At 37.5% G+C, this 26,382-nt stretch overlaps 1 protein-coding gene across 2 annotated transcripts in view; it reads left to right on the forward strand.

Annotated features, from left to right (window-relative positions):
* LOC129880439 (DNA topoisomerase 3-alpha) overlaps positions 1–26,382 on the forward strand; it is a 63,402-nt gene that overhangs the window by 1,787 nt on the left and 35,233 nt on the right. For both annotated transcript variants that reach the window (XR_008765388.1, XM_055954474.1), the window contains exons 2-11: positions 7,225–7,403; positions 7,504–7,576; positions 7,812–7,934; positions 8,027–8,148; positions 8,229–8,301; positions 8,396–8,512; positions 14,967–15,050; positions 17,385–17,564; positions 17,688–17,816; positions 21,118–21,192. Coding sequence is in view for 1 of the 2 variants with exons in the window: in XM_055954474.1 (XP_055810449.1) it covers positions 7,225–7,403; positions 7,504–7,576; positions 7,812–7,934; positions 8,027–8,148; positions 8,229–8,301; positions 8,396–8,512; positions 14,967–15,050; positions 17,385–17,564; positions 17,688–17,816; positions 21,118–21,192 (1,155 nt within the window). In the remaining variant the exon portion in view is untranslated. The remainder of the gene's footprint in view (positions 1–7,224; positions 7,404–7,503; positions 7,577–7,811; positions 7,935–8,026; positions 8,149–8,228; positions 8,302–8,395; positions 8,513–14,966; positions 15,051–17,384; positions 17,565–17,687; positions 17,817–21,117; positions 21,193–26,382) is intronic.

Consider the following 26,382-nt stretch of genomic DNA (forward strand, 5'->3'; position numbering starts at 1 on the left):
TCTATGGTATTAGTAATGCAAAGAGTTTTAATGCATGCATTAGCATGGTTAAAGACAAAATTGTACCTCAAAACCTTTTCCACATCCTTTCTACCATATTTGTGGAGGGTATTTTTGTAAATAAATTATTTCTTTTTAGAAATTATGCAATGCATGTTATTCTTAATACACCAAACCAAACACTTCATAAGGGATAATCTCAGTACAACTAATGCAATCATAACTAATACCAACATTACTAATACATCATATTCAACATTATTCTTATATTCCCAACCAAACAACCCCTAAGGGATCGAGTAGAGAATCTGGTATTCTGATAATTTGCATTAATTATCAGAAGGATTAGAGTAGCAAAAATATACTGATTTTTGAGATGAAAGCTAAAATCATTAGTTGGATTGTGAGGGGTGTAAATTATAACAAAAAATGGGGTACTATGACATATCAAAATCTATCCTCAAGTCATAAAGCTTTTCTCTATAACCTCCACACAATTCCTATCCCCAAAAATTTTGTTTGAAGCATTAGGAAACAACGAATGTGAGAAAGCTATGAAGGTAGAAATGGAAGCGTTGGAGAAAAACAAAACTTGAGAAAATGTGGAATCAACAAAAGGGAAAAAGTTGGTCGGGTGCAGATGGGTGTTAACTGTGAAATATAAGTTAGATGGGTCCATAGATTTAAAGCTCGTTTGGTAGCAAAGGGATATACATAGACCTATGAAATTGATTATTTGGAGACTTTTGCCCGAGTGGCAAAAATGAATACAGTGAGAATCTTATCATCATTGGCTGCGGTTTTTAATTGGAACCTACAACAATTTGATGTAAAAAAAGTGCTTCTTTACATGGAGACTTAGATGAGGAGATCTATATGGAAGTGCCACTTGGTTTTGAAAGTAAGAAGGGAATGGGGTATAGACTGCAAAAGCACTCTCTGGATCAAAGCAATCACCTCATGCATTGTTTGGAAGATTAACAAAGGTTATGATCAAGCTAGGGTATCAACAAAGTCAGAGAGACGACACCTTGTTCATACGACATTCAAAAACAAGAAAGGTGACAACATTTTTGGTTTATATGGATGACATCATATCTTAAGCCGAGAGTCTTTCGGAAACAACCGCCCTACCTTTCAAGGCGGGGTTAGGTCTGCGTACACTCTACTCTCCTCAAATCCTACATGGTGGGATTATACTGGGCTTGTTGTTGTTGTTGTTGTATGGATGACATCATAGCAACATATGATGATTCAGAGGAGATACAAAATTTGAAGAAGTGTTTACTCATGGAATTTGACATCAAAGAGCTTGGGAAATTGAAGTATTTTTTGGGAATCAAAGTGGCACACTCAAAATAAGGAATCTGTATTTCCCAACAAAAATATGTGTTTGATTTGCTGAAAGAAACAGGAAAATTTGGGTGTAAACTAGTGGCTACACCAATTGAATATAATCATAAATTGTGCAATGCTCCAGAAGATTCTGTGGTAGATAAAGGCTTGTATCAAAGGCTTGAAGGGAAATTGATTTACTTGTCCCATACAAGACTGAACATTGCCTTTGTTGTAAGTGTTGTTAGCCAATTTATGCATGATCCTAGAGAAATGCATCTTCAAGCTGTCAACAGGGTTCTACAATATCTTAAAGGAAGTCCAGAAAAAGAAATACTATTCAAAAGAGGAGGAGACATGGTTTTAGAGGCTTATACTGATGCAGACTTAGTTCATTAGTGGATCGAAGGTCATGTTACGGATATTGCACTTTCTTTGGAGGAAATCTGGTGACTTGGAGGAGTAAAAAACAAAATGTAGTTGCCAGATCAAGTGCAAATCCGATTTTAGATCTATGGCTATGGGAGTTTGTGAGTTGTTATGGTTAAAGATAATCCTTGATGATTTGAAGATCAGATGGGAAGGACCTATGAGACTATATTGTGACAATAAATCAGCACTAAGTATAGCTCATATCTTGTACAACATGATTGCACTAAGCATATTGAGGTAGATAGACATTTCATTAAGGAGAAATTAGATATTGGACTCATTTGTACGCCATTTGTATCTGCAAAAGATTAGGTGGCTGATGTTTTAACAAAAGGACTACCAAACGATGTGTTTCAAGATCTAATAAGCAAGCTAGGAGAACCTACAAATAGTAATCCCAAAGAAGGTAAGAAATCTAGCTTTTGATGTGAAATTCAAAGATGGGGAACCAAGGGGAAGAGGGAGAATAACAACTGCGATTAACTCATGAAGATAAAAATTCTTTCATGGAATATAAGGGGGTTAAACGGGGTGAGTAAAAGAGCCTTAGTAAGGAATCTATTACTTCAATGGGGGATGATATTTATGTGTTATTGGAGACAAAATTAACAAGAAAGTAGTCTAGTTACTACCAACAAATATGTCAAAATAGATGGCTAGGGGAAGTGCACATGGATGTTATTGGAAGAAGTGGAGGGATAGTAGTACTATGGGATCAGATGAACTGGATGGGGGAATTGGTAGAGAGTGGCGATCAAATGATCACCTGTAAATTTGAAGGCATCAATCAAGAAGTAACTAAGCATTTAAGTGCAGTATATGCTGAATGTGATAGAGTGGAAAGGGAGGAACTCTGGTGGGAATTAGCAGCTATCAAAAGTCAATTTGAAGGGCCATGGGTGGTGTGTGGAGATTTCAATATCACTAGATATCCAAAAGAAAGAACTGATGGTCAGAGTATTTCAAGAGCAATGTCTGACTTCTCAGATTGGATTAATGACATGGAACTTGTAGACCCTCCTTTATTTGGAGGATCTTTCACATGGAGAAGGAATGACAATCGTGGGAGTGCATCCTAGATAGATAGGTTCCTTTATTCTTCCCAGTGGGAGGAAATGCACCTTCAAATCAAATAGTCTCTGTCACCAAGGATGGGATCAGATCACAATCCCTTAATGCTAACATGTGGAGATATAGACTTCAAGAAGACTTACTTCAAATTTGAGCAATAGTGGCTGGGAGTGGAGGGGTTCAGGGATAAGGTGCAAGAATGGTGGAACTCTTTCAATGTTTGTGGGAGTCCTACATTCATCCTGACATCCAAACTTAAACTTCTAAAAGGGAAATTGAAGGTGTGGCGGAAGGACAACAGAAACAATTGGAAGCAAAGAAGGGAGGATATTCTAAACCAAATCTATGAGCTGGAAAACATCATGGAACAGAGAGCACTCACAGATGATGAGTTATTGCTAAAGGCTCAGCTAGCTATGGAATTTGAGGAAATAGCCAGAAATGAGGAGATAGCCGGGAGACAGAGGTCAAGGATCCAGTGGTTGAAGAATGGAGACAAGAACACAAAATATTTCCATAGAATGGCTACTGTTCATAGGAGATTCAACGCTATTGACACAATTGAAGAACGGAGAGACACCATCACTGATGCAGATACCACAAAAATGAAAATTCAGAATTATTATTAGAATCTGTATAGTGAGACAGAGAACTGGAGGCATGACTATAATCTTCAAGACTTTACAACCATTAATAGGGAGGAGCAGAAATGGTTACAGAGACCGTTTGAGGAAGAGGTGTTGTCTGTGCCAGTGATAAGGCTCCGGGGCCTGATGGGTTCCCTATGGGTTTCTACAAAGAGTTTTGGAGTGTGTTGAAGTCTGACATCATGAACACAATGCACCATTTTCATGAATTCCAAGTCTTTGAGAAGAGCATCAACATTACATTTATGGCTCTAGTACCTAAGAAAAATGGAGCCTTGACCCAGAGGGACTTTAGACCCATAAGTCTCATGAGTGGAGTATACAAAATCATTGCCAAAGTGCTAGCTGAAAGAATGAAAAAGGTGGTGGGAAAATTGGTGAACAAGCACCAGATGGCACAGGTCATGGATGCTGCACTTATAGCAAGTGAATGTGTAGACACCAGGTTAAGGGGAGAGGAATCAGGTATCATGTGCAAACTAGACCTGGAGAATGTCTATGGCCATGTAAACTGGGGGTTTCTCTTAAGCATTTTAAGACAGACGAGGTTTGGGGTCAGATGGCTAAAATGGATAGAATTTTGTATTAAAACTGTCAGGTTCTCCATTCTGGTAAATGGAGAACCCGTGGGTTATTTCCCTTCAGAGAGGGAATTGAGACAAGGAGAGCCCATGTCTCCTTTTCTATTCATATTAGTCATGGAGGGCTTAAATAGTATGTTGAGGGTTGCCACCCAAAACCACTGGATAAGAGGCTTTGAAGTTAGCAATAGAGTAGGCATGAACATGGAAATATGTCAGCTTCTTTATGCTAATGACACCGTGATCTTTTGTGATGCAAAGGAGGAACAAATAAGGTACACCAGACTTATCTTTGTGATTCTAGAGGCAATTTTAGGTCCGAGGGTCAATTAGAGGAAGAGCAGTTTATTTCCCATGTTATTGGTGATTTATTTGAATTTATTTATAGAATTATTAAGAATTTTACTTTTACTTATTTTCTTAGTAATAAAATTATAAAATTAAAGATACATGAGATATACGTCTCATAAATTCATGGGACTTACGCCCCGTGTTTCGGGACTTATACCTCACCTCAAGCCCCCTGCTTTTTAAAAGACTAATCGAACCCTCATTCTTACTGTTGTAGGACTATTTTTATCATTGTATCATTGATGTTGATAAATCTTCAAAACATCTGCTGTTCCTTTCTGACCATACTCACCAAAAGATACTAGCAGGTATCATCTTCCAGATTGGCTTGATGGCCTTACCAACTCTTCAATTTCACCAGCATTCAAAGGACTCTTTGGTGCTATGTGGCATTACCCAATTAATACCAAATATAGACAAAAACATACTCCATAAGTCAGCAGTGACTGTACAATGTAAAAATAGATGGTTGTTGGACTCAAGGTTCTGCAGGAACATGGAACATCTATTGGCAATCTGAAATTTTCTTTTCTTAAGGTTGTCTTGAGTGAGGCAAGCTTCATGAAGAGTTGTCCAACTGAAGCATATGAGCTTTGTTGGGAGCTTGGTCTTCCATATCAACTTCCATGGTCAGTTATCAATATGAGTTTGCATAGCCTGCTTTCACTGAGTATTTACCATCCTTGTCACTGCCCCACCTTAATTTGTCTGCTTCTGGACATTTATCACCTGGCCTTCTAGACTAAATAACAAGTTGACTACTTCTTCGATTTCCCAGTCTTGTAGGTTTCTTCTGAATAGTACATTCCAGGTGTTGTCTTCCCTATTCTCAGAGATGGAAGAATTTGGTTCTCGTGCTATTTGAAATAGACTTGGGAATTTTCCCATCAGAATGATATTGTCCAGCCACCTACCCTTCCAAAACCTGATATGTATACCATTTCCTGCTGCCAACTTAGTATTTTGAAAGAACTCATCTTTAAGTTTGCATATACTCTTCCATAGGCCTATACCACGAGGGGATCTGGACAGCTTGGAGCACCAATGATTTTGGACTCCATGTTTTACCTTGATTGCTTCCTTCCATAGAGTTTGATCCACTTGCGTGTACCTCCATAACCTTTTCATGAGTAAGCATTTGTTGTGAAGAGCTAAATCTTTTATGCCCAAGCCTCCCAATTGTTTTGGCAGCACCACTTTAATCCACTTTACCAGTTGAAACTTGTGATCCTTGCTGTTACCCTCCCATAGTAAATTCCTTCTGATCCTATCAAGCTGCTTCAGTACTTTGCTAGGTGTGGGAAATAGTGTCATGTAGTAAGTTGGAATGCTGTCTAACACACTGTTAATCAGTATCAATTGCCCACCCATTGACATATATTGCCTCCTCCATGATGCCAACCTTTTCTCGAACTTCTCAATCACCCCATCCCATATAGATGCAGATCCAAATGTGGCACCCAGGGGTAATCTAAGATAAGTGGTTGGGAGGGAGCCAGTGGTACAACCCAGGATGCCTGCAAGTTCTTCTAGGTCTGAAACCTCATTGACAGGGTATATAACACTTTTTAACATGTTTGTATGAAGGCCTGAAAGTGATTTAAAGATGAGTAGGGTTAGATTTAGGTAAAGAACTTGAGATCTATTTGCTCCATAGAATACAAGGGTGTCATCAACATATAGTAAGTGTGAATCATTAACAGTGTTCCTTGTGCCAACATTAAAACCATCCAGCCATTGCAGCTACTTTGCCTTATCCAACATATTACTAAGGCCCCCATAGGCAGGATAAAAAGAAAAAGGAGAGAGGGGATCCCCTTGTCTGAGTCCCTTCTGTGGTGAGAAAAAGCCCACTGGACTTCTGTTCACTAGAACTGAATACTTCACTTTGGTGATGCCGATCCATTTAATCCACCTTTCTCCATAACCCATTTGTCTTAAAATGGAAAAGAGATATGACCAATTGAGTTGGTCAAAAACTTTTTCTATGTCTAGTTTGCATGGGATGCCGGGTTCCTTACTTTTCATTCTCCAATCCAAAACTTCATTGGCAATAAGAGCAGCATCTGTGATCTGCCTGTCCTTAATGAAAGCATTTTGAAGATTGGAAACAAGTTTGCCCATTACACCCTTGAGCCTTTGTGCTAGTACTTTGGCTGCAATCTTGTAAACACTCCCAAATAGACTAATTGGCCTATAAAAAGTTACAATCTCGTAGTAGCTTCCAAAAGTACATCCAACTATCTATACCATATTTTCTTTTTTTGAGACAGTAACAAGATCTATATCATATATTCTTTACACTAAAAGTTCAAATAAGATAGTGAAAAACTCCTAATCTTCCACTTCCTGTTCCTCAAGTATTCATCTAGCTTGTCTCTCCAAATATACAGAATGGCGTAACCTTCCAAATGTGCTTCTCCCTCCTCCCAAACAAAAGTTCTAGACACAAATTACGTACCGCCAGTTTAAAATGCTTCAGGATAACCAATTTTTTTTCTTTTTTGTATTCCTGTCAAATATTGTTGTATTTGTGTTTTTCCTTTTTCTGTTTTTTAAGTGAACTTGAGCCGAGGGTCTATTGGAAACCACCTCTCTGCCTTCACAAGGTAGGGGCAAGGCTGCGTACACACCAACCTCCCCAGAACCCAGTTGTGGGATTACACTAGGTATGTTGTTTTGTATAAGTGAAAACCAAATACAATTTTTCTCTCTTGGTATGTCACGACAGTGATGTGTTTGAAATTGAGACATCATTTGTAAAAGCATATGAAAACATGGCCTAAAATATTTCTGGTAATTTGTAGGATAAGTTGGATATCAAAAGGACACTGGAGGCAGAAGCCAGAAGTTGTCAGTGGATTATATTGTGGCTCGATTGTGATAGAGAAGGAGAAAATATTGCATTTGAAGTGTTGGATGTATGTAGACAAGCAAATCATAACCTTAATGTGTGGAGAGCTCGGTTCTCTGCCTTAATTGACAGGTTCTGCTAGCTAGTTGACATTTTCGATTCCATACTAAGTTTTATGTGCCACTCACGAATTGTCATTGTACTTTCTGAAAAATACTTCTGAGATCACCAGGGAAATTCACCAATCAGTGCAGACTCTTGTTCAGCCAAATCAGTTATTTTCTGATGCTGTAGATGTTCGGCAAGTGAGTTCCGTTGTTCAAGTCATTCTTATTTTAAGACAGTGAAAAACTTCTTTAGATTTGAGACAGCCAAGTAAAGTTTGACCATCATGTTCCTGTGGCAATTAAACTGCAGTAACATTCTTAAATAATACAATAAGTACTTACCATTATATTTTGATAGGTGGAGCCTTTTGGTCAATTATGATAGAATGTCCTGATTTGGTTCCTTGCTGTATTTTGCTATTTGAATTTGCAGGAGATTGATCTTCGTATAGGAGCTTCTTTCACAAGATTTCAGACAATGCTTCTGAGAGGTGCATTTGTCCTTGATTTTGCTACAGATGATAGAAATCTTGTCTTAAGCTATGGTCCCTGCCAGGTAATACATATATTACATTTTCAAAAGGTGAGTTTTATTTTACAGTCTGAGGTGTAAAAGTTTGCATCGTACTCCATATGTTTTTTCTGCAGTTCCCTACACTTGGCTTTGTTGTGGAGCGATATTGGGAAATACAAGCACATGAACCTGAAGAATTTTGGACAATCAACTGTACTCACAACTCGGATGAAGGCACTGCTACCTTTAACTGGATGTAATGTGGCACTTGGTTCAATCCTAAAATTATTTCTGAAATAGAAGGTCAAAGTACCTATAATGATTTTGACTTGGCAGGCGCGGTCATCTGTTTGATTACACATGTGGAGTAACGATTTATGAGATGTGCATCCAGGAACCCATTGCAACAGTGAGCTCTAAAAAGCCAATTCTCAAAGCTAAGCCTAAATATAGAGTAGAAATTTGAGGCTGCAAAGCTCACTTAATTATGTTGTTTTGTAAAGGTTACCAAGGTTAAACAGCAGGAGAAACTCAAATACCCCCCTCATCCTTTAAGTACAATTGAGCTTGAAAAGCGTGCATCCAGATACTTCCGTATGAGTTCCGAGCAGACAATGAAGGTTAGTATTGCTCAAAAGTTTTTCATTGGAATGTCTCTTTCTTTCTTTATTTTTTGTTTCCTTGTTATGAAAATATTGCAAGTTTTCTCTTTTCTTTTATTTTCCTCTTTGGCTCTGCAATTAATTTAGGTAAACTAAGGTATAAAGCTTACATGGATCACAATCTTATACACAAAAAAAACAAAATATTTCTTGGTCAATCCATTTGCATCTCATTCTTCAAGGACAGTTTTGTTGATACATGCCTCCAGTGTTGTCAAAGGCACGCTAAGAGCGCTAAAGCCATGAAGCGAGACTCAAAACGTATTGAGTGTATCGCCTCACTTACTGTGCGTCTTCAGTGTTGTCATCAAGGTTCTAAGACATACTTTTCCTTGCCAATGAGCCTTTATGTAGAGGCAACACTAAACGATTGATATTTCACTTTATCGTAGTTCTTTTTCAATTTCTTTGTTCAATATGTTTGGCATTCATACTTATAATTATTAGTCTTGGACTAAACATATATGTTTGTATTTTTTCTCCCTTCGCATCATTTTTCATTAAAAATCACGTTTTATTTGCGCTTAAAGCCCCAACAGACTTTAGAGCTTTTTTGCTTTTGATAACACTGCATACCTCTTGAGAATCTTTTTTTATTTCATTCTCCAACTCCATATGAGAAAGGCCTCCGATGCCCTTTTTGAATACTTTTTGTTGTACCTCTATCTCGAAAGGACGTGGGTGGTAGCTTTCTTGTGGTATTTATTGCCAAACTCATTCCATTTTTGGAAGATTCGTTTCTTGTTCCAGTAGTTGAGGAGTCTCAAGCATAGCTTGAGGAAATAATCAAGTAATGTTTTTGGTCAATCTTTTTTTCCTTGCTTAATTTCCCACGTGGTATATCATAGCATTTATGAGCTATCAATCATTGTTCATTTACTAGTGCCCTTCGGAAGAAGAGAAATCACTGTCGTGTAACATTTCCAATGATTATCGAAGGCTGCCCCACATTTTGAAGGAATTGCACATAAACCAACGCCACGTTCATGCTTAGAATCCTCTGGTGAAAAGAACCCAGAAAGCACTAACCTCATCGGAGTTGATAAGCGCCTCCACATGCCAAGAAGCACTCAAATATTTCCAATAAAGATCTCTCCAAGTGCCGACGCGTTCAGTAACTTTAGCAAGATCCTCTCTTGTGGGACTCACCTACTCATTGCGAGTCCACCCATCTAGTTTTGGCTGTGTTTGAGCACAAATCTAGATTTTTGGTGACTCCAATTTAGTTGTCCGACATATCTTCCTTTGTAGACACTTTTTCTGCAAATCCCCAACATTATGGGGTCTCCTATAGCTACTATATCTGTCACATCCCGAGCCTACACCTTGGACGTGGGAGGCACTCGAAAACCATTACTGAATGAAACAAATAACTGAACTGAAAGACTGCATATAACTGAACTGACGGAAAACATGAACAGGTGGTAAAGTCATTTACGCTTGACAATAAAATATGCAATGGAAGCAAAATATTAAAATAATATACTTTACTTTGTTGGGGAATTTCTCTAACAGACAACAATCACTTATGAGCCCAGCGATGATACAACGTCCTGCCCACGTTGCTAGAGCCATCTTATACCTTGCCGGGGTATAGGAAAACAACTTTGATATGATCCTCCAAAATAATTTTCTTAACGTAAGACTCCAAATCTTCTAAACAAATAGGTGCCTCAAAGATGCACCAAAAAGAAACTAAAGACGAGGCTATTTTGCAACTTAACAAAGTCTTGTTCAACCTCTTCAAAAGTCTTCCTATTTTTCTCTTTCCATATGTTCCACATAATTGCTAAAGGAGCAACATTCCATGTCCTTGGATTTCTATGCCTCCTCCTGTAGGCCCAATTGTGTAATACCTCCTTCACTGTTACTGAAGCCAAAATCAGTGATTACTGGACTGCACATGGGTGGAGCTTTCCTTTAGGAGACTTTTGAATGATTGGGAAGTAGATAGAATAGCATCCCTTCTGGAAATGTTGGGTGGAGTTAATATTTCTACAAATATTTCTGATAGAGTTACTCGGAATCACACCAAAGAGGGTCTTTACACAGTAAACAGTGCCTATAGGAGAAGGATACAGGAATTGACAGGGTGGCAGACAATACCACTGGAATAGCATATGGAAAGGATTGACACCTGCTAAAATGAAATGCTTCACTTGGCTAATTATTAGGAGAGCATGTCTCACTCAAGAAGTGCTACAGAAAAAGGGAATGCCACTAGGCCCCAGATGCACTTTGTGTAACTTGACAGGAGAAACAAACAATCATCTATTCTTACATTGCAAGTACACTTCTCAACCATGGGAGCTTTTCCTAAACAATTCTGGCCAAGGCTGGTCCATACCAGAACATACTTCTGACCTTCTAAGCTGCTGGATTTGGGGGGGGGGGGGAGCATGACTTGAAAAAGATGGTGGAAACTGGTTTCTTCATGTATTTGGTGGTCAGTATGGAGAGAAAGGAATGGTAGATGTTCTGAAGATAAAATCCAATTCCTTTCACAAAGTCAAATGGAATTTTTTAGTATCTTTACTCTTTTGGTGTAAGCAATTATGTATAGAGGACATAGATCAAGTCATAGAATTGAAAAGAAGTTTGTAAATTTTGTTTGGGTCGTGCATGTAACCCTTTTTGATGGTGGCCAACATTCCCTTAATGCTGAAGAATACTACTTACCAATTGTCAAAAAAGGTCCAAAGCAATTAAGAACCACCGTCCAAGATCTTGTAGCCATTGGACAATGCAACCTGAGATGATCAACATCTTCACTGGAACCTTTACACATGAAGCACCGACTAACATATGTGATCTCCCCTTCCTCAAAATTTCTGCTGTCAAAATCACTCCTTGCTGCCAATCACTCGAAGCAACACAACATTTCTAGGTGCCCTGGGAACCCAAATAGATCGATATGGAAACGTGAACTCCTCTCCCTAATGATCCTCATAATAAAATTTGACAGGGAATAAGCCATCCCTACCCTCTCGCCATCTCCGTGTCAGGTGTAACATCCGATGTATTCTGCCCGTAACCAAATTATGAAATTCTACCATCTCCTAGTTCTGTAGGTTCCTTCTAAATTTGAAATCCGAATGAACTCCACCCTCATTAACCAAACAAGTTAGTTGGTGTGTCAACGCTCCTTGACATGACATTCTTTTTATGTTGGAAAAAACTTCTTACAATTCCCTTTCTCCATACCATTTATTCTCCCAAAAACTAACCTACTTCCGTTCCTAACCCTAAATGAAATATCTCTACAAAATTGTTCCCAACCCTTCATAATACATACCCCTCCAAAGGCCGAAAACAAACAGAACTGTGATGTTTTTGGACTTCCATTCCCCTTTTGTGATACCATAATTTTCAGCCACCACCCCTTTTCATGGAGCATTCTCCTCCATCCTAAACCTCTAAATCTACTTCCTTACTAATGCTCTATTGGAAACCTTGAGGAGGTGCGAGAGGCTGATTGTAGGGGGTACACGGAGGGGTAGAGGTAGGCCGAAAAGTATTTGGGGGAGGTGATTAGGCAGAATATGGCACAACTTCATATTATTGAGGACATGACTTTAGATAGGAAGGAATAAAGGTCGTGTATTAGGGTAGAATGTTAGTAGGGGTAGAGTGTTGATTTGCCTTGTGAAGGTTGTTGCTTAGTACTAGTCATACCGTTCTAGTTCATATCATATGTTATTTATTGTGTTTCGATTATTATACTATTTTGGTTCTGTTACTGTTTCTTTCTTGTAGACTTTACACTGTTTCCTTATTAATTGTTATGCTTTCTTCATTGTTTTCTTCTTTTTGTACTTGGGGTTGATACAGGTGAGCCGAGGGTCTTTTGGAAACAACCTCTTTATCTCCATAGGGTAGTGATAAGGTCTACGTACATCCTAACCTCCCTAGACTCCACTTAGTGGGATTTCATTGGGTACGTTGTTGTTGTTCTTTTTCAACTTCTTGTCAAAGTTTACTTATATGCGAAATTGGGCTGCTTTGAAGCTTTTGGATGAGTTTTTGGGTTGTTGTGCCAAATTGACCAATCAATGAATGTATTTCTAGCCCAACCCGCCCAACTTCAAGGGAGTCGGATGAATACGTGCTTGTTGACTAAGAGCCCGTTTGGATGGGCTTAAAAAAAGTAACTTTTATGTATGAAGTGCTTTTAGAACTTTAAAGTGCTGAAAATTATTTTTATAAATAAGCAGTTGAGTGTTTGGATAAAAGTGCTTAAATGAGGAAAATTATGTGAATTTTAGGGTTAAAAGAATAAAAAGGATAGTTTGGGAATTTAGTTAAAATATAAGGGATATAAAAGTAATTTCCATGGTCAAAGAAAATGACTTTAAGCACTTAGAAAAAAAAAGTTAGGAATCCTAACTTTTCATTTTTGACTGACTTTAAGAACTTTCTGGCTTAAAGTTAGCATTAGGCAAACACGTTCAAAAGCTGAAAAGGGGCTTTAAGTTGGTTTTGACCAACTTAAAACCAATCCAAACGGGCTCTAAATTTGATTCCCTTTGTTATTTTTTTTGTTACTTCATATGTCTCAGATTGATTGGTGTTAGTTAGCCCAGTGGTGTGAAAAAGCACTGAAGCGCTTGCTTTAAGTGAGAAGCGAAGCGAGGCGACATGCTGGCGCTCTAATGCCTTGAAGCAAGGCGATATTGAAAAAGCGTGCTCTTCTGGGCAGAAGAGAGAAGTGCGCTTCTTATAAAAGTGAGAAAAAAGCTTGCGTAATTGAAATAAAGCGCTACTAGGGTTCTTTTTTTAAATTTCTGTAAAAATACTTACAGTTAATTATTCCAATTACTTTCCCTCCTATCGACTGCTGCTGCAACTACTTCGACTGCTCTGAAGGTTAGTTCTTCTCCTCTCCTCTCCTTTTTTTTTCTTCTTCTTCTCTTCATCTCTTTTTTTCTTCTTTTCTCTTCTTTTTCTGTTTCTCTTCTGCGCGACTGCTTCTGAAGGTAACTAGGTTTTTTTTTTTAAATTTTTTGTTTGTAATGCTACTTAAGTAGCGTTACTCTGTTCTTTTTTTTTCCGATTTGTGGTTCTCAGTATGCTCTGTTTGTAACGCTATGAGTATTTTGTTTTTGTTTTGCTGCCAGCTGCTCTGTGATTTGGTTATGCATTTGCTTTATATGTTGTTATTTATGAGGATTATTGACTATCTATTTACTTTTTAATCTAAAATTGAAAGATTTGCTTAATATGTTACCTCTATTGAGTTTTTGATTATTTATCTATGCACATATAATATTTTTTATTTTTATCCTAAATGGCACTTTTTCGGAAAAACGTGTGTGCTTCGCTTCACGCTTCTCGCTTCTTTGAAGCGACCCCTTGTCGCTTTTTTCCGCTTCTCGCCTCTCGCCTGTGGGAGTTAGGCATTAGTAGTTTGAAAAAATGTCTACTTCCTTTGTGGTTGTCCCATCTAATATAACTTCTTTTGGGAGGCCTGAATGCAAAGTGAGGGATGTAACCTAAAATCACAAGAACATGGATAGAAGATAGGATAGTAGAAATGGCGATAAAAAGAAGCTCGACACAATTGAGTCAATAAAATTTGATCTCTTATAGAGGGTTCCTATAAATTTAGATGCTTGTTGATTCCAACATATGAGGTAATTGTGATTCATTTCAATATTTTTTTTTTTGACAATAGCACCTAAAGTTATAGGAACCCTCTATAAGAGATCAAATCCTCTTGTGCCACACCAAGTTTGGATCATCCAAGGGCATAGCCAATCTTTACCATGTAGGTTTACAATCGTCAAAAATCTTAGTAAAATAATGAATTAATGTACTATTTAAACCCAGGGCTGATTTACTAACTAACAGTTACCTAATTACCCTTAAACTAGGCCTAATATTAGAGAAGAGCAGAAATACCACAATTTGACAGCTATTAGTTTCATCCTCGATCGCTCCTTTACCACTGACGCTGGCTTCCACATTTTCAATGAGATCCGTGATCACGAAGGCCATTGACTGCTCGTGTTCGCGATTGGGAAGCCCGCGATTGGGGTCAGCTCAGATTCAGAAATCCTGCAGCTTCTATTTTGCTCCATTGTCCCTGTCCTTGGCTTGATTCTTGGTTTTCAAGACCCGTTGAAGAACTCCAAACTTTTAGTGTTGAGAATGAAGCCTCCAAGCTCTTTCGTGCCACGTTAACATCAGTGAGTCACATGAACCGCGATATGATTAATGTTGCATATCTTATTCCAGAATCTCTTTTCTAGGCCAGACATTTGATTGTTCTGGTGGTTAGGATTATGCCATTATTTGCCTCATTGATGAGGCATGCACTTTACTATTGCTGGTTCATATGTTTTTTTTCAGAACATGCTTAGCCAGGATTGTATTGATTAACTTCCTCTATTCCTTTTCGAGTTTATGATAGGTGGCAGAAGATTTATATCAAAATGGTTTTATCAGTTATCCTCGCACAGAAACTGATTGCTTCTCGGAGAAGACCGACTTGCGTGTGAGTTTACTATTTCTTTTTCGATAATCCAAGAATAAGTCACGTTGTAGGTAATGTTCTTCAAGCTGTGCCCCTAGTTAAACCATTATGATAAATATGTGAATGGAAGAGAACTTATGAAAATGCATGACTGCCATTGCCCCATTTCACTTTATACACATGCGATGATGCACTTATCTCCAATAAACTAACTTCCCCCATAAACTCCAAAATATACAGTATGCTGTTGCTGTATGAGTTAAACTAGCTCCTTGCTCTTTGTGTACAATCAATGTATGTCAACATTAATGGGAAAGGGGAAGTTTTACCAGAGATATGCAGGTGGAAGCTTGGTGAACGGAAATGTACTTCTACTGATGTTATTGAAGCTTAGGTTTCTCCTTCTTCTCTCGATCCCATTATTCACTTTAGAAAATAGAACTGGCTGATCCAAACTGCTCTTTGGTTTGGTTAATAATTTTGTAGGGTTTTAGTAATTTCTAAGATTTTGATTTTTAGTCACAGTTTGTTGTTTGAAAAGAACAACTATCGAATATACTGAAAGTTTATTCTGATGAATAAAATCATTTAAAAGTTTAAGCTGTTAGAGAGAGCTCAATTTTAATTGTTTAATTATATAATATTTCAACTACTCTCAAATCCAAAAGCAATTTTATCCCCAGGGTTTTGGTTAGTGGTAACAGTGAAACTTGTGATGTGTGAGTAGGCACATAACACGGATCAAAACCCTGCCACTAGGGGTGTGCAAAAATTGAACCGACCGATAAATCGAACCGAAAAAATATTATTGAGTTATTGCTAGTGGGTTATTGGGTTAACGGGTTTTTAATGATTTTATAAAAAAAAGTATCGGGTTAACGGTTCGGTTGGTTTTTATTATTGGGTTATTAGGTAAACCGATAACCCATTAAGACAATAGTAATTTACTACTTTACCCTTCATAAATATTAAATATTAAATATTAACCTAACTAGACACTATATGTCTATATCACTACTCTACACAGTCTACCCATTTTACAACACTAGTTCACACCGCTTTAGTCTTACTCTTTTCTCAAAACCTAAAGATTAGTTTGTAATTGTAACTTTTGCAAGTTTTTAAACATCTGTAATTTGATTAACATAAAAAATTCCATATTATGTTTTGGATGTAACATGTAATTGATGTAGCTTTCATACTACATCTGCTCTTATTGATGCAATTTCTCATTATCTTTCTTGTTTCACCATATCAAAGCATTTACAATTGATTTGCTTGTTTCACTGCATCACGCCAAATTGTTAGAGAAGCGAGAAGTCATATATTTATTTTATGACTATTTTCTTATTGGGTAAACCGAAAATCGAACCGTTAATGACCAAAAATCGATAAACCGAAAATTAATAAAAAATATCTTATTGGTTTAGCGTATTTAAAAACCAAAAACCGAAAAACCGAACTGATAATACATAAAACCGAACCTAACTGACCGATGCACACCCCTACCTGCCATGACCAAAAGCTTTGTATTTAAGTGGAGAAAGGCAGAGATGTGGATACATTATCCATTGAGTTTTGAATTGTGCACCAATGACCCACAATGATTTCTCAGTTATCAAAAAAAAAAGAAAAGAAGCCATAAGCAAATTAAATACGGCTTTGGATTAAATTTTTTTTCTTTTGTTTGATTCTGCATTAAATTTTGTATCGGGAAGTGTTCAGATTTTGTTATGAGAGTAATTGTTTCTGGATTGTGCTGAAAATTGACTATTTTTTTCCTGATCAAAAAACAAAACTGTTTATAACTAACCATTTTTGTTTTGAAAATCAAAACAATTTTTTTCCATCATACTATTGATTTTCAAGACATTCAGGCCCAAAGATAAGAACTGGTCTTGTAGAGGGGTAAGTTCTAAGGTACTTGTGCTCTTAACTCTTAAGCTTAATAACTCATACAAGCAACTTGTAATATATTAGAAGAAGTATACTCAAAACAAATAACAGCATAGTGAAGCTGAGTGACCTTATTTCCTGTATACATGCTGTAGCAGAGCAAAGAAAAAGATAGCTCAGCAAATTCAGGAAAAATGTAGGAAATCGCTCGTTATTAGTATTACCATTATATCACTGATAAGAATTCAGCAGAGAAACTTCAGCAACAACTAAAACGTGGAATTCAGTTGTGTCAGTTAACCAGAATGCTGGTGCTGCTTAAGTGTGATGTTCACATGGCCGGAATGCTGATGTGACTTAGATTCTGTGAACTGTTTCAACTGAGTCTGTTGATTCTTAGAGTACACTATTTTAGGTATCATTAATGAAAGTACTCAGTTGATTATTTTGTGTAAACAGACAATGGTGCAAGAACAAGAAGGTCATCCTGTATGGGGCACATATGCGCAGCGCCTACTAGACACTCAATCAGGACTGTGGAGAAACCCTAATGGAGGTGGGCATGATGACAAGGCCCATCCTCCTATTCATCCAACTAAATTTTCTGCTGGGGAAACCAGATGGAGCCAGGATCACCATGTTAGTACTGGATCTGACACTATACTTAGTTGGTGGCAACTTATATAGAAGGAGTTGCAGTATGACTTCCCCTTGTGACCTATGCTGAACTCCTTTTCTACTACTGACATTTGTTCTGTGCAGAGAGTGTACGAGTTGGTTGTTCGCCATTTTTTGGCCTGTGTTTCTCAACCTGCTGTTGGGGCTGAAACTATAGTTGAGATTGATATTGCTGGTGAATCCTTTTCTGCATGTGGGAGAGTGATACTTGCAGTAAGTTTCCAATTTACAATCCTAGTTTCTATGTATGCATTCCGTCTGACTGATAGCACACGCTTTGAATGCATGCTGCCTTTTTTTTTTCTTTGATAAGGTTGACAGTGTGCTGCCATGAGCAGAATAAAGGGAGCATGAAACATGATACGTTTTCTAAATTGCTTTCTTAGTTCTTGTAAAATACAAAGACAATGGACCAATTTTGTAGTACTATTGCAAGAACAACAGCTATTTGTAGGTGTACAAGTAAAATCTTTCTAAGGAAACAAAATCAGAAAAAGTCTCTAAATATCTCTACCTATGATTGTGCTATGTATACTATATGTAGACATGTCTATGTATATTTTGCAACACTCCCCCTCAAGTTGGAGCATAGATATTAATCATCCCCACTTTGTTACAAAGATATTCCATCTGATTTCTGTTTAAAGCCTTCGTAAATATATCACCCAATTGCTCCCTGTCTTCACATAGCCGGTGGACATCATGTTCTCTAGAATCTTCTCACGGATAAAGTGACAGTCAACCTTGATCTGATTCGTCCGTTCATGGTACACTGGATTTAAGGCAATGTGAAAAGCAACCTGATTATCACACCAAAGTTTTGTTGAAGAAGGGTTCAAACAATCACAACTAATAGGTGATGTATCCATTCTATTTCACATGTGGATTGAGCCATAGCTCTATACTCAGAGTCTGCATTAGATCGAGATACACCATTTTGTTTCTTACTTCTCCAAGATACCAGATTTCCACCAACAAATACACAATCGCCAGTAGTAGATCTTCTATCAATTCTTAATCTGAACCAACATTTGCAAAACACTCAACACGAGTATGCTCGTTATCATTATACAATATGCCAAGGCCAGGAGCTCCTTTCAAATGGTACAAGATTTGTAGAAAGGCTGCCCAGTGTTTGACTGTTGGTACATACATGAATTGACTGACAAGACAAACTGCATAGGCAATATCTGGACAGGTAATAGTGAGGTAGTTCAGTTTCCCAACTAACCTTCTGTATCTTTCTGGATCATCAAACAGATCAACATCATCCTTAGTAAGATGTACATGAGGAACCATTGATGTGCCACAAGGCTTAGCTCCCAACTTTCTAGTTTCTGCAAGTAGGTCAAGTACACACATTCCTTGGGACAAGAAAATCCCTTTCTTGCTTCTTGTTACTTTTACACCCAAGAAGTACTTTAGCTTCCCCAAGTTTTGGTATGAAACTTGGTGTGTGCAAACTTCTTGAGAGAAGAAATTCCTGCACTATCATCTCCTGTAATAATGATGTCAACATAGAGAACTAGAAGAATAATACCAGTAGTTGATTGTCTGTAGAAGACTAAGTGATCATACTTGCTCTTTTCAACCAAAATTCTTGAACTTCATTGCTAAATTTTCCAAACCAGGCACGAGGACTATGCTTAAGACCATATAAAGATTTCCTCAGATGACAAACTTTCCCATACCTCCCCTGAGCAACAAACCTAGGTGGTTGTTTTATATATACCTCTTCATGGAGATCACCATGAAGAAACACATTCTTGATATCCAACTGATGTAAAGGCAAATGCTGAGAAGCAGCCAATGAAATAAATAAGCGAACATAGGTGAGCTTGGCTATCAAGGAGAAAGTGTCGTAATAATCCACCCCATAAGTCTGAGCATAGCCTTTAGCCATAAGTCTGGCTTTAAGTCTAGCAACAGAACCATCAGGATCTGCAAAGACCCACTTGAATCCTACTTTCTTCTTTCCTTTGGGTAAATCTACTAATCCCAAGTGTGATTTTCATCTAAAGCATGTATCTCTTCAAGCATTGCATCATGTAGAGCTGGGATTCGGTCGGTTCGGTTTGGTTTAAGAAATTCAATTCGATTTTTCTGTTTTTGGTTTGATAATAATATTAACCGAACCCAAACTGATATAAGTTCGGTTCAGTTACGTTTTTGCAATTTCGGTTTGGTTTTATGATTTGACAGTATCATTTATACTTAGTCATGGCTTCTTGGATGTTGTTATTGTTGGGCGAGTTCCTAGCCTCAAATCTTCACCATTTTTTTCTTCCTTGTTTTGTTATAGTGTTCGTATAGATTTCACTCATTACATGTTTGTTTTGTCCAACTACATACTACAGCACACCATTTAAGGGGAAAAACAAATGCAAAATAATCACTTCTCTCTTTCACCATCAAGATATAATACAAAGTAAAAATCATAGAATTTTTTTTGAAGGGAGATGCTTCTCCCTAGGTAGGTGGTTATAATTATTTCCATGTCTCAAGCACAAGAACCAACACAATCCTTAGTTCCAGCAATCAACAGTCAAAATTTCCGATGACAAGGCTCTGATACCATGAAAAATAACAAGTAACGGAGGAATTTTCCATGTCTTTTACTCAATTAATCATTTTTTTTAAATGCACGAGGTGAGGATTCTAACTAAGGTAACTAATCCAACAATTCTGTACAAATTTGTTACCTATAGAGTGCTGTATACAATATTCTGTATCACAAAGAAAATGTGTGTAGAAGGAATTTCCGTGCAAGTTTGAGGGATAAAGATGTATTAAGCCACATGTTTTTATCCCATCATAGGTGCCCCAGCAGAAATTTCTTTGAAGTCTGTACAACTTATTAGTTACACTTGCCGGTATAATAGTCGGGATGCTGACAGTTTGCTCTTGATGAAAACATTCTTCCCCCGTTGGATAGACGCCTTCTTGTGCCACCCTGTCAGTCTCGTTACCACTATTTCACCATTACCGGTTCCAAACTATGAGATCCCTATTTAATGCTCCTGGCAGTTGCCCGGATTGGCTGTTTTGGTCATATAGCTTAAGGTCTTATTCATATCTGATCTGAAGGACATTTAGTTTGATGTTTTAAGCTCTGAGGTCAGGTATGCCCAAAATTTTTCGTTGACATGTTTGGTTTACCGATAATGGTGGAAGAAGAAAATTTAACTGTTATATTGTTATATTGTTTTTATTTCATTTAAATGCTCTGTTTTTTTTTCATTCTCTTTTTTAGCCATATCTTTTCATAATATCTTCTGTTTTCTTAAACTAAACCAATTTGTACTTTGAGGATAGACTTGCTACATCTATTTAGAAACCAATACTTGGAGGCTGGAGGATGTTAAATATTTCTTCTTCTTTCTGAAATTTCTTTTGCACTCTTAACTCAATCGTGTAATTTCTTCACTTTAAACAAGATATATGTAGAGGACTAGTGCAAATGCAATCTTAACTGACTTTTTGTAATGAATTATCATTTTTCTTGTATTCACAGAAAAACTACCTTGATGTGTACCGATTTGAATCATGGGGAGGTTCAGTGATCCCCACATACAGTTTTGGTCAACAGGTTGGTTCGTGCTCTTTGATTCTATCCAAAAACCAATTTATTATTCTATTTATGACATTGCAATTATGCAATGGTGAGGCTAAGCATGAACTTTTTGGTGAGTTCCTCTGCAGTAATTTAATTATCATCTTCCCTATGACGAACTTTATTATTTCAAACCATTTCTAAGTAACTAACTTCTAGAAACTTCTATTTTATAACTGCAAGTCAAAGAATGAACCTATTGCCTGTGGGACTGACAGTTGAATAGACATGTAATCTTGATGTGCCCTTTGCTCATTTAGTTTATGCACCAAAACTAAATTTGATATCAGTACTTTTACGATGTAGCAGTTTGTGTTGGTGTTGACTGAGCAGGTTGGTGGGCTTTTATTTGAAGCTGCCAGGACTTGAATAGGGGAGGGTTCAATGAATCATCAGATAGGCCAAAAGGTAGCTCAAGGGGGATAGATTATACATAGATGATTGGGGGGTGGGGGGATAGTGGGGGAAGATGAAAGTGGAGGCAGTGGTGGGATTAGCAGAGGCCCTGTCAGTAGTTCCTTTTCGATGTTTAGTGATTTTGTTGGCAAAACAGGGTATGACCCGGTACAAAATAATTATACAAGAGTATGCATCTCCTATAAGGGGAGAGGTATATCCACAAAGTCCATCGAATGGTCTATACAAGTAAATTAGATGTGCTTAAAAAATAATACAATCTGCCTGTCCTTCTGGAGCTTGGGTGCTTCTTTTTATTTTGAGAGTTTTTCTTTTAATTCCCATGTTACCACTCAAAAGTCAATAATTACATCATATGCATGCTACAGACAATAAAAATTCTCTTCATCTTGCTTTTAGTTGAGTGAGGAACCATTTAAGGTTATGGTGGGATATCTTTAGTTGGTTTGGAGTTTCTTGGGTGTTACCAAGATCAGTGGAGGAATTGTTATTCAACTGAAAGAGTGGAGCTAGGAGAAGAAGGTACAAGGCTTGGAATGTTAACCCCTTTGCGTTGATGTGGATCATTTAGAAAGAGAGAAATAGGAGAGCTTTTGAAGGGGTGGAGACGAGCTTTGCTCTATTAAGGAGTAGTCTTCAATCCCTTATTTTCTTTTGGTGCACCCATGTAGTTCCTACTTACATAGAGGATTGATTGAGTGACTTTTGGAGAAAACCTTATTTTGTAGGTTTCTTCCTTTTGGTATACCTCTAATATATGGCCAAGATGGCCTTGTATTTATCAATGAAATCTGTTATTTTATCCAAAATAAAATAAAAGGCAACAGTTTGAAGATGTGAGAAGACAAGAGTTTGAGAGAGAACTCAACTTGATTATTCCCACAAGCTATTGTGGTTTAAATAGCCAAGTATACATGTCCTAAAAAGCAAGTTTGGAATGGCTGGAACAATGACATCAACTTTGAAATAGATTTCCATAACAGACTACACAATTGAGAATCAATCTTCTCCCATTCGCCTCTTCAGTAATATCCTTAACCCTTGTAACCAAGTGCTCCTGAATATCTTGTCTGTTGCACCATAATTGAACAAAGGAGGACCAAGATAAATCGTTTGCACTACCTGTCAAAGGTTCTGTTGTGATGCCATGGTTTGGGTTGCTTGGACCCACATATTTAGTACTAAACATATCGGATCCAAGAGACATGAAAAAAAACAGATCTATTAGTGTCCAAAAAATAAAGTAAATTATGGGAAAAAACTTGAAGAATAGATCTGGAAAACTGGAAAATTGCTTGCTGTCTCATTGGAAAAAGTTGCCGGGGAAAATATCTGCCGGAAAAGTGGCTGGTAAACACCACGCCGCGAGGATTCCAATTGTAATGGTGCACAATACCCCTGGAGAGTGTCGGAATCGCGGAACAATGGAGGTTTTGTTGGAAAAAAAAATTCTCAGCAATTTTGTTCTTTTGTTAGTGTTTGGCCAAAAGAGACAAGATAACTTCTTTCTACCAGATAGTTAAAATGCTCTCAGGCACTCTTCCCAAGGTAATCTCCTAGGAGCTCCTAAACCTCTCTCCAGTGGTCTTCCACCATTGGAGATCTTTCTACACCATTTCTTTTCTTTCTTTTCCTTTTCTCCTATCATGGAGGATCGTATTTCTTTCAAAACGGGGGGCAAATTTCACGACATCTCTGGAACTACTTCAAAAACTGGTTAGTGGTTTGATTGGGTGGAGAGCTCCAAACTCTCATTGAGGAGGATGACAGTGGGGAGGGGAGTGCTGCTATGGTTATGCAGAAGGTTACTTGAGACATCAAAAAATAGTGGGAAAAGCTTTAAAACTTGGAGATGCAATGATATAGCTACGCATGTTTATTGCTCACAAAAGTTCAATAAATATGGCTGCTACATCTCCATTATTACAGTTAAAGGTCATAATAGGTCAGTAATCATTATTCCAAAAAACAAATTTAATGAAGGATGGGGCAAACTTGCCTGTAGAATTGAAGATTTCATTATTAAAATGTCAAGCACACGAGGGGCTACCTATTACAGAGGGAAATACAAAAATGAACACATTTTATTGGTAAAGGTAATTACAAAGCAGCCATTAATAATAACAAATGGAGCCAAGAGAAATCAAAAAGCAACAACGAAGCGTCGGAGAGCCTCTACCAGGAGAAGAACACACTGTTGCAAAGATGTTTGGTCGGCACATTCATTGGAGGAGAAGAAGTTCCCACTCGCAACTACGTCAGGCGGTGGGCCATAGAGACTTGGAAAGGGGTCCCAAACATCCAAGTTTTCAACATGAATGGCTTCCAATTTCTCTTTGAGTTCCAATCAAGAGGAGCAGCAAAGCATATCCTTATGGGAGACTGGGAGAGACAAGGACAAGTACTGAAACTTTAGTGCAGCCCAACGTCCAGTGCAATTCCGCAATCAATGAATTATGAATGGTTTTGGATTAGGGTTTTGGGTCTTCCCCTACATCTGTGGGATGCTGAAACAATGAGAAAAATAGGGGAAGAGTGTGGCGGCTGGCTGGAGAATGAAGAGGAGACAGAACTCAAAAATCACTTGAGATGGGCAAGAACTAGAGTGAATGGCCCCAGGGAAAAAATTCCCTCTTTCATCGAAGTTTCAAATGATAATCTGACTTTCTCATTTTCAATCTGGTGTGCAGAGCCGGCAAAGCATTGGAATAAGGAACTGGAGAAGAAAGAGGGTGAGTCTTTCTATGAGGAAGACATGTCTTTTCATGGAAAAGGACTGTAGGAACCTTTTCATGGAAAGGGTAAGAAAAATACAGAAAAAGGAGGCTCTTTGTGTTTTTTTTTAAAAGATGGGACAGCAGAAAGTATTGATTAAAAATTCTCTCAATAATTTTATTAAACATAGGAGGCTTTAAATAGCCAATTTAAAATAAAAATCTGCATAATTTGAAATTTAAAACTAATTAAAATATCTCGACAAATTAATTTATTTAATAGAAATTTAAAATTCAAATTATTCTGAACTTAAGCAACTTATTAGACTAAAAATTACTGCAGTAACTAAAGTAAATTTCAACACTCCTCCTTTGCTTTAGTTACTGCAATTAAAAAAATGCACCTCCTCAATTTCTGCTTTGGTAGTTGATGCTGAAGTTCTTTTCATTGGTTTTGAACTTGCAAAACTTCTTCTTTTTTCTTTTTCTTCTTTTGATTTTGTGCTTCAAAAACACCTTCCATGACATTGTTTTGTGTAGAAGTTCTTTTGTAAGTGCTTTTATTTGGACAATTGTGGATTTGCAAAATGTTGTTGTAAGCATTTTTCTTCCATCACAATATCACATAAAACATATGTTTCAAAATACAATTTCATTTTCATTGACCAATTCTAAAAGTTTTGGCCAGTGAAAATTTGTGGGGCATTGAAAGAGAGACGACAACTTGCCATTTTTTAGGTTAAAAATTGATTGAAAATAGTCTGTGCGTTGAAAAAAGCAGGGGTTGAGAATAGCCCTGACGGGCTAAAATTGGTAGTCCTAATGGGTTAAAAGGTTAGCCGCTACGGGTTAAAAAGGTAGCCGTTACGGGTTTAAAATGGTATAGTACAGTTCTTTGGAAGAATTCACAGATCCCGTAAGATCAATAAAGCTCTTGATACCACTGTTGGTTTTTTTAAACAATGGGGAAGAAAAATGAATTGAAAATGTCTCTCAATAAATTTATTAAGCATAGGAGGACTTTAAATAGCCAACTTAAAACAAAAGTCTGCATAATTTGAAATTCAAAATTAACTAAAATATCTCAACAAACTAATCTATTTAATAGAAATTTAAAATTCAAATTATCCTAAACTTAAGCAACTTATTAGGCTAAAAATTACTGCAGTAACTAAAGTAAATTTCAACACTCTTCCTTTAATACATACAAAAAAAGGGACTGCTGGATAATGATTGGCACATGGAGTATGGGGGGACCACAAAAAAATTGAATGTGGTTGTGGGGACCAGAGGAGGACAATTGGTGCTAGATACAAGGGTTGCAAAAGACTCTTTTAAGTGGTGGGCCTTCGAGTGAAAAGGCTCAATTAAGCCCAAATAATATTAAAAGACTCTACAGTGAGCGTTATACAGAACTTACAACACTTGAATGAAAAGAAGAGGTTCCTGGGAACTTCATTTTTTTTTGACAGTGAGACAAAACTCAAAGACAGAAGAAAAGAAAGAGGAGATGAGGGGGAAAGGGTGCGAAGGAAATTACCACAATCCATCATGCAACAAGAAGGGGACCAACAGAAGGGTAAGGAGAATAGTTTGGTCCAGACTAGTGAAAAATCTGAGAAGGATTTTTCAGGCTCTCTACTGGTCATGTATGCAGACCCAAAGCCACTATAGGTGGATAATAGTGATCAGGAAGAAAACTTCGTAGCCAATACTAATGTCTGGATACAAGAGAATATGATCAAACTCGGACAACAATTCGGAGTGGATTTTAAAGGTTGTAAAAAAGAAGCTCTCATATTGTTGTCAAAATTGGACCAAAGACGGGAAGAAGGAAATGGGAAATGTTCAAAGGCAATGTCAACAGCTTCAACGAATATAATTCCTAAGGAGGTGAGGAACTTATTTTACGATGTCAATTTTAAGGATAGAGAATCAAGGTCAAGAGGGAGAATTCTAGCTCTGACTAATCAATGAAAGTCGAGATGATCACATGGAATGTAAGGGGGTTAAATGGGGATAGCAAGAGGGAAAT

This window comes from Solanum dulcamara, chromosome 2 (genome assembly GCF_947179165.1).
Source record: "Solanum dulcamara chromosome 2, daSolDulc1.2, whole genome shotgun sequence".
Taxonomy (NCBI): domain Eukaryota; kingdom Viridiplantae; phylum Streptophyta; class Magnoliopsida; order Solanales; family Solanaceae; genus Solanum; species Solanum dulcamara.